The 9,426-nt window shown below is 38.4% G+C and overlaps 1 protein-coding gene across 1 annotated transcript; it reads left to right on the top strand.

Annotated features, from left to right (window-relative positions):
* The first annotated feature begins 431 nt into the window (after positions 1–431).
* LOC129490335 (interferon alpha-1/13) lies at positions 432–1,514 on the top strand. Its single transcript, XM_055294096.1, has one exon. It carries the CDS (start codon positions 706–708, stop codon positions 1,273–1,275), a length of 570 nt encoding a protein of 189 aa, XP_055150071.1. The 5' UTR covers positions 432–705; the 3' UTR covers positions 1,276–1,514.
* Positions 1,515–9,426: the final 7,912 nt, after the last annotated feature.

Genomic DNA, 9,426 nt, shown 5'->3' with positions numbered 1-9,426 from the left:
GGGATTACAGGTGCACACAACCATGCCTAGCTAATTTGTTTTTTTGTTTTTTTGTTTTTTTTTTTAGTTGAGATGAGGTTTCACCATCTTGGCCAGGCTGGTCTTGAACTCCTGACCTCATGATCCACCCGCCTCGGCCTCCCAAAGTGCTGGGATTACAGGCATGAGCCACCTCGCCAGGCCTACAGTACAATTTATATCAGTAAATAAATTACATTGAAGTCCATAAGCAAATTTAGTTATAAAGTTAAGAAAAATTTGAATAGATTTTAAATTTAACTTTTAGCTTAAATTTTTCATTTGGTTTTTTTTAAACCTGCATTGAATACAAAGATTAAACTTTGTACTTTTTGAGTATAGAGATACACATATAGTATATAAATAGATACATATTATATCTGTGTTATTGAGTTTTCACAGTGGGTTCAATTAGGAAAAAGATATCTAAAAAGTCTCTGGGAACAAGATGGGGAAGACAATAATGAAAAACAAAACATTTGAGAAACATGGCTCTAAACTCATGTAAAGAGTTCAAGAAGGAAAGCAAAAACAGAAATGGAAAGTGGCCCAGAAGCATTAAGAAAGTAGAAATCAGTACGTTCCCTATTTAAGGCATTTGCAGGAAGCAAAGCCTTCAGAGAACCTAGAGCCCAAGGTTCAGAGTCACCCATCTCAGCAAGCCCAGAAGCATCTGCAATATCTACGATGGCCTCGCCCTTTGCTTTACTGATGGCCCTGGTGGTGCTCAGCTGCAAGTCAAGCTGCTTTCTGGGCTGTGATCTGCCTGAGACCCACAGCCTGGATAACAGGAGGACCTTGATGCTCCTGGCACAAATGAGCAGAATCTCTCCTTCCTCCTGTCTGATGGACAGACATGACTTTGGATTTCCTCAGGAGGAGTTTGATGGCAACCAGTTCCAGAAGGCTCCAGCCATCTCTGTCCTCCATGAGCTGATCCAGCAGATATTCAACCTCTTTACCACAAAAGATTCATCTGCTGCTTGGGATGAGGACCTCCTAGACAAATTCTGCACTGAACTCTACCAGCAGCTGAATGACTTGGAAGCCTGTGTGATGCAGGAGGAGAGGGTGGGAGAAACTCCCCTGATGAATGCGGACTCCAGCTTGGCTGTGAAGAAATACTTCCGAAGAATCACTCTCTATTTGACAGAGAAGAAATATAGCCCTTGTGCCTGGGAGGTTGTCAGAGCAGAAATCATGAGATCCCTCTCTTTATCAACAAACTTGCAAGAAAGATTAAGGAGGAAGGAATAACACCTGGTCCAACATGAAAACAATTCTTATTGACTCATATACCAGCTCACGCTTTCATGAATTTGGCCATTTCAAAGACTCTCACTTCTGCTATAACTATGACCATGCTGCTAAATTGATTTATCTATTTAAATATTTATTTAACTATTTATAAGATTTAAATTATTTTTGTTCATATAACGTCATGTGCACCTTTACACTGTGGTTAGTGCAATAAAACATGTTGCTTATATGTACTCAATCCATTATTTTGTGTTGTTCATTAAACTTTTACTATAGGAACTTCCTGTATGTGTTCATTCTTTAATATGAAATTCCTAGCCTGACTGTGCAACCTGATTAGAGAATAAAGGGTATACTTTATTTACTTAACATTATTATATGCAAGATTTAAGTAAAAATGACCTTTCTCTAAACCAGGTTGTATGTTGTACTCAAGATATAAAGCTGAATACAATAAATCTACTTCCTACTCTCTTGCATATTTGGTTTTTGTATGGAATAAAACTAAAAATGGTAATCATACTTAATATCAGTTATCCTAAATACTATAAGAAGAAGAAGGAACAACCAATGATTTCTCTCAGCAGCGGGTAAACTGAGACAGGTGAGGAAATAAAAATAAACAGATATCCTCAATAAGTTGACTGGTAAACATCTAGTAGAAAATGTCTATTGCCAGTTGGATATATGAGTTTGCAACTCACAAGGAATGCAGTTGCTGGGGGTTCATACGTGGCAAGCAAAATCCCAGAAATGGAAGTGCTGATGTGTGGAGAGAGTGTAGACAGAGAAAAGGACTTAAGCAGGATTTTGAGGACCTTCCACCTTTAAAGTGAGGGAACAGAAGAGACACAGAGGAACCAGAGGTGGTGTCCCTTATATTAGACTAACAACAAGAGAGATTGGTGATTAATATGGCTTGGATCTGTGTCCCTGCCCAAATCTCATGTGGAATTGTAATCCCCAATGTTGGAGGTAGGGCCTGGTGTGGGGTGATTGGGTCATGGCTATTTCTCATGGTTTAACACCATCCCCCTTGGTGCTGTCATGGTGATAGTGAGCTCTCCTGAGATCTAGTTGTTTAAAAGTGTGTGGCATCTCCCCCTACCTTTCCTCTTGCTCTCACTTTACCTTCCTCCCTGAAGCCTTCCCAGAAGCAGATGCTGCCATGTTTCCTGTATAGCCTGCAGAGCTGTGAGGCAATTAAACCTCCTTTCTTATAATTTACCCAGTCTCAGCTATTTCTTTGTAGCAGTGCAACAATGGACTGATACTGTGATAAAAGTGTATTTAAGAAGATAAATGTGCTTGGAAGATGAATCAGTAGATTTGCCCAAGATAGGGATTAAAACTGCCCAATAATTGGGAAATACATGGCATTGGCAATCTTAGTGAGAGAGCTGGTTTCGTGGAATTAATAAGTAGAAGTCATACTGGAGTAGGATCCAAGTAAGAGAAGTTAGTGACTCTGAAGTGAAGACAGAAATAGAATGGAATTTGAAAAGAATGTAGATTATTGTTTTTGTACACAGTTTTTTTCTTTTTTGCAGTATATTTTTTCTGGATAGATTTCATGTAACTGATGTACTGGCAACCATATTGATATCTTTAGTATATTTATGTTAAATTAAATTTAATTATTATTAAATTATTAAATAATAATTATTAATAATTAAAAATTAAATAATTTTTCATTTTTAAAATAAATACTACCTTGAATATCAGTAAGCTGCCTTAATTCTGTAGATGGGAATAGATAACTAATTCAATCCATCATCATAATATTTAATTAATACTGATAATATAGTGATTCCTGGACCTACTGGCTTTATTAATTAAGCTACTTAACTTGCATAATTGTAACACTGGTTTACTATAATTTTACTTCAGCTTTTAACACATTTTACTTTCTGGTAGAGCTCATATATTACCTCTTGGTAACTTTTCCTGATGTTATGAATATTACAATCTTATGCCAATCCAAAAATAACTAAATTACCATCGACATAAAGACTGAAAACTTCCTTCACAAATTAATAATGAAAATGGGATCAACAAATCTCTGTCTCAATACTTAAGAAAAAATTGGTCATAACCAGCTGAAAATACAGTATGAACCATGGAAATTCAGAGAGCAAGAAAGAGTTCTGTAGAATTCACAAGGAAAAAAAAGATTTAACAATTATAACTGGGCCAGGTGCAGTGGCTCACGCCCATAATCCCAGCACTTCGGGAGGCCGAGGCTGGAGGATCATGAGGTCAGGAGATCGAGACCATCCTGGCTAACACAGTGAAACCCCGTCTCTACTAAAAAATACAAAAAATTAGCCGGGCGTGGTGGTGGGCACCTGTAGTCCCAGCTACTCAGGAGGCTGAGGCAAGAGAATGGCATGAACCTGGGAGTCAGAGGTTGCAGTGAGCCAAGATCACGCCACTGCACTCCAGCCTGGGCAACAGAGCAAGAATGCTGTCTCAAAAAAAAAAAAAACAATTATAACTGAAACTCAGAATACAAAACTGACAAAATCACCCATAATTTACATTATATCACAAAGAATTTGACATTGAAATTTCATTCTGCTTACATGTATGTGTGGTGTTAAGAAACTCAATCTCTTTGAGCCTGAGTTTTCTCATAAATAAAATGTATTCAGAAAATTTATATAGTTGTGTTCATAAAAGAACACATGCAGTTTAAAGCACCTACCACAGTATCTTCCACCATGTTGCCTGGCCAACATGGTGAAACCCCGTCTCTACTAAAAATACAAAAATTAGCTGGGCATGGTGGTGGGCGCCTGTAATCCCAGCTACTCAGGAGGCTGAGGCTGGAAAATTGCTTGAACCCAGGAGGTGGAGATTGCAGTAAGCTGAGATCACACCTTACTCAAGGAGTTAAACGATGATAAGTATTTTCCTCCTTTTCTTCATACAGCTGTAGATGGGAATAGTATTTGTATTTCTATAAAATTTTTAGGATCTGTGGTGTCATACCTTTCAGGAATTGACCTTCAAAGGAAGCAGCCTAAAAAAAAACAAAACAAAACAAAACCAAACAAAAAAACCCACAGATTCTGTCATGAACTGTAGAGAGACTGAAAAATTGTCTTTCCTCACTTCAAAGTGTCCTATTTATATTCAGTCAGGAAATGGTGGCTTGTATAAATACCTGAGACAGGAGAATAATCATGCAGATTGATGTGCAGAAGACATGTGATGTTTCTTGACTGATTATGGCAGCTGGCACATTCTCTCTCTGGCTTTACTCCCTTCACCTTCCTGTCCATTCACACAGAGCTGTTTTCTGTTCTGTTGTGGTTTCAGCTTGATGGTTTCCCTAAAGATCAGAATGCCACGAGTGCTAAGCAGAAGTGAAATAAAATTTCTAGGTTTTGCAGAACCATCTGCAAGAGAGGATTTCCTGAATTTCCGTTGAGTATGATGTAATAGTAATTTAATGAAATGGAAAGAGAAAGCAGAATCTAGTTTATGTGCAGTCTCCTGAAAACCTCTCAGGGGAAAACAGCCCCTGGTAGCCAAAGGTGACAAGGGCAGCCACCAAGACTGGAGGGCCGATTTCTGATCTATGCAGAAACCCATCACTTCTGGGCATTTCTCTTTATGATGCAAAAATTATACTTCTTGTCAAGAAAAGATGCTAATGCTGTCATAAGCCTGTTCCTTACCCTTGGTCTATTACAAAGAGAATCAGTTTCTGGCTTCCGTCAGGGCATGCATTTTTTGGGATTGACAGTTATAGGGATATAAAGAGAGATGTATTCCTTGTCTATAGACCACTGTGCAGACCAGCCTCAAGGATCACCCTCTCCACATACAATGTATGGGACTCCAGGGGACAGGCAGACTGACAAATCTTGACTGGAACTTAATAGTATTCAGAACACGTTCGTGTTTAATAGTGCATTAAACAACTATTAATGGTACAATCTTAGATTCACAGATCATTCCTATTATTAGACTTCAAATATTAACAAATAAAATAATATTCTCATTGTCACTTTGAATTATGATCTTCACAGTTCTTCCACTTAATAGTAAAAACTCTGCCTTGGTATCAAAAGAGAGAAGTCTCATAAGAGCTAACGAGTGTGAAAGAATAGTATTGTTACCAGAGAGTTAGTGAGGTTTATTCATTCAAAGGGTATCAATTTTGGTATGATTTGAGATGTATTTTTGTAATCAGCAAATATTTTCATTGAGATGTTCCAATAGGAAGTCTGTGTGAATTCTTGAGTTAGCAGCAAGGAAGAGCCTGAAATTGCAGAGGAATCTCTTCATGTATCCCTCAGGCCACACATTGTGATATATATATATATATATATATATATATATATGTACGTATAGCCACACATATGTATATATACAGTTATTTTCTTATTTTATAAATATATGGTTATTATTTCCTTAATTAATATATATATACATTAAAAAAGTGACTGGGTGCAGTGGCTCATGCCTGTAATCCCAGCACTTTGGAAGCCGAGGTGGGTGGATCACTTGAGTTCAGAAATCCAACACCAGCCTGGCCAACATTGTAAACCCCATCCCTACTAAAAATACAAAAATTAGCCAGGCGTGGTGATGGGTGCCTGTAATCCCAGCTATTTGGGAGGCTGAGGCAGGAGAATCTCTTGAACCCTGGAGGCAGAGGTTGCAGTGAACTGAGATGGCGCCACTGCACTCCAGCCTGGGTGACAGAGCGAGACTCCGTCAAAAAAAAAAAAAAAAAAAGAAAGAAAGAACAGAAAAGGGAATACTCTCTCCTAAATCCCCATAACACATATAAAAAGCAGAATTCTTGGAGTATTCTGGGGAAAACTGAAAAATAGTCACCCTTCATGCTGAAGATAAGTCTTATTTGTATATTCAGTGAGGAAACAGTATCTTGCAGAAAAATCTGGAAGAGTTTATTTTCTTTTTTTTTTTCTTTTTTTTTTTTTTTTATTATACTTTAGGGTTTTAGGGTACATGTGCACAATGTGCAGGTTTGTTACATATGTATCCATGTGCCATGTTGATTTCCTGCACCCATTAATTCGTCATTTAGCATTAGGTGTATCTCCTAATGCTGTCCCTCCCCCCTCCCCCCACCCCACAACAGTCCCTGGAGCGTGATGTTCCCCTTCCTGTGTCCATGAGTTCTCATTGTTCAATTCCCACCTATGAGTGAGAACATGCGGTGTTTGGTTTTTTGTCCTTGCGATAGTTTACTGAGAATGATGTTTTCCAGTTTCATCCATGTCCCTACAAAGGACACGAACTCATCATTTTTTATGGCTGCATAGTATTCCATGGTGTATATGTGCCACATTTTCTTAATCCAGTCTATCGTTGTTGGACATTTGGGTTGGTTCCAAGTCTTTGCTATTGTGAATAGTGCCGCAATAAACATACGTGTGCATGTATCTTTATAGCAGCATGATTTATAGTCCTTTGGGTATATACCCAGTAATGGGATGGCTGGGTCAAATGGTATTTCTAGTTCTAGATCCCTGAGGAATCGCCACACTGACTTCCACAATGGTTGAACTAGTTTACAGTCCCACCAACAGTGTAAAAGTGTTCCTATTTCTCCACATCCTCTCCAGCACCTGTTGTTTCCTGATTTTTTAATGATGGCCATTCTAACTGGTGTGAGATGGTATCTCACTGTGGTTTTGATTTGCATTTCTCTGATGGCCAGTGATGATGAGCATTTCTTCATGTGTTTTTTGGCTGCATAAATGTCTTCTTTTGAGAAGTGTCTGTTCATGTCCTCTGCCCACTTTTTGATGGGGTTGTTTGTTTTTTTCTTGTAAATTTGTTTGAGTTCATTGTAGATTCTGGATATTAGCCCTTTGTCAGATGAGTAGGTTGCAAAAATTTTCTCCCATTGTGTAGGTTGCCTGTTCACTCTGATGATAGTTTCTTTTGCTGTGCAGAAGCTCTTTAGTTTAATGAGATCCCATTTGTCAATTTTGGCTTTTGTTGCCATTGCTTTTGGTGTTTTAGACATGAAGTCCTTGCCCACGCCTATGTCCTGAATGGTATTGCCTAGGTTTTCTTGTAGGATTTTAATGGTTTTAGGTCTAACATATAAGTCTTTAATCCATCTTGAATTAATTTTTGTATAAGGTGTAAGGAAGGGATCCAGTTGCAGCTTTCTACATATGGCTAGCCAGTTTTCCCAGCACCATTTATTAAATAGGGAATCCTTTCCCCATTTCTTGTTTTTGTCAGGTTTGTCAAAGATCAGATAGTTGTAGCTATGCGGCATCATTTCTGAGGGCTCTGTTCTGTTCCATTGATCTATGTCTCTGTTGTGGTACCAGTACCATGCTGTTTTGGTTACTGTAGCCTTGTAGTATAGTTTAAAGTCAGGTAGCGTGATGCCTCCAGCTTTGTTCTTTTGGCTTAGGATTGACTTGGTGATGCGGGCTCTTTTTTGGTTCCATATAAACTTTAAAGTAGTTTTTTCCAATTCTGTGAAGAAAGTCATTGGTAGCTTGATGGGGATGGCATTGAATCTATAAATTACCTTGGGCAGTATGGCCATTTTCACGATATTGATTCTTCCAACCCATGAGCATGGAATGTTCTTCCATTTGTTTATATCCTCTTTTATTTCATTGAGCAGTGGTTTGTAGTTCTCCTTGAAGAGGTCCTTCACATCCCTTGTAAGTTGGATTCCCAGGTATTTTATTCTCTTTGAAGCAATTGTGAATGGGAGTTCACTCATGATTTGGCTCTCTGTTTGTCTGTTATTGGTGTACAAGAATGCTTGTGATTTTTGTACATTAATTTTGTATCCTGAGACTTTGCTGAAGTTGCTAATCAGCTTAAGGAGATTTTGGGCTGAGACAATGGGGTTTTCTAGATATACAATCATGTCATCTGCAAACAGGGACAATTTGACTTCCTCTTTTCCTAATTGAATACCCTTTATTTCCTTCTCCTGCCTGATTGCTCTGGCCAGAACTTCCAGCACTATGTTGAATAGTAGCGGTGAGAGAGGGCATCCCTGTCTTGTGCCAGTTTTCAGAGGGAATGCTTCCAGTTTTTGCCCATTCAGTATGATATTGGCTGTGGGTTTGTTGTAGATAGCTCTTATTATTTTGAGATACGTCCCATCAATACCTAATTTATTGAGAGTTTTTAGCATGAAGGGTTGTTGAATTTTGTCAAAGGCCTTTTCTGCATCTATTGAGATAATCATGTGGTTTTTGTCTTTGGTTCTGTTTATATGCTGGATTACATTTATTGATTTGCGTATGTTGAACCAGCCTTGCATCCCAGGGATGAAGCCCACTTGATCATGGTGGATAAGCTTTTTGATGTGCTGCTGGATTCGGTTTGCCAGTATTTTATTGAGGATTTTTGCATCAATGTTCATCAAGGATATTGGTCTGAAATTCTCTTTTTTGGTTATGTCTCTGCCAGGTTTTGGTATCAGGACGATGCTGGCTTCATAAAATGTGTTAGGGAGGATTCCCTCTTTTTCTATCGATTGGAATAGTGTCAGAAGGAATGGTACCAGTTCCTCCTTGTACCTCTGGTAGAATTCAGCTGTGAATCCATCAGGTCCTGGACTCTTTTTGGTTGGTAAGCTATTGATTATTGCCACAATTTCAGAACCTGTTATTGGTCTATTCAGAGATTCAACTTCTTCCTGGTTTAGTCTTGGGAGGGTGTATTTGTCGAGGAATTTATCCATTTCTTCCAGATTTTCTAGTTTATTTGCATAGAGGTGTTTGTAGTATTCTCTGATGGTAGATTGTATTTCTGTGGGATCGGTGGTGATATCCCCTTTTTCGTTTTTTATTGCATCTATTTGATTCTTCTCTCTTTTCTTCTTTATTAGTCTTGCTAGCGGTCCATCAATTTTGTTGATCTTTTCAAAAAACCAGCTCCTGGATTCATTAATTTTTTGAAGGGTTTTTTGTGTCTCTATTTCCTTCAGTTCTGCTCTGATTTTAGTTATTTCTAGCCTTCTGCTAGCTTTTGAATGTGTTTGCTCTTGCTTTTCTAGTTCTTTTAATTGTGATGTTAGGGTGTCAATTTTGGATCTTTCCTGCTTTCTCTTGTGGGCATTTAGTGCTATAAATTTTCCTCTACACACTGCTTTGAACGTGTCCCAGAGATTCTGGT

This window comes from Symphalangus syndactylus, chromosome 9 (assembly GCF_028878055.3).
Source record: "Symphalangus syndactylus isolate Jambi chromosome 9, NHGRI_mSymSyn1-v2.1_pri, whole genome shotgun sequence".
Classification (NCBI taxonomy): Eukaryota; Metazoa; Chordata; class Mammalia; order Primates; family Hylobatidae; genus Symphalangus; species Symphalangus syndactylus.
The sequence above is the reverse complement of the archived record's forward strand: the minus strand, read 5'-3'. Positions and strand labels throughout refer to the sequence as shown.

Excerpts from the sequence above, each read along its gene's own strand:
- LOC129490335 (XM_055294096.1), top strand. The coding sequence starts at position 706 with ATGGCCTCGCCCTTTGCTTTACTGATGGCCCTGGTGGTGCTCAGCTGC.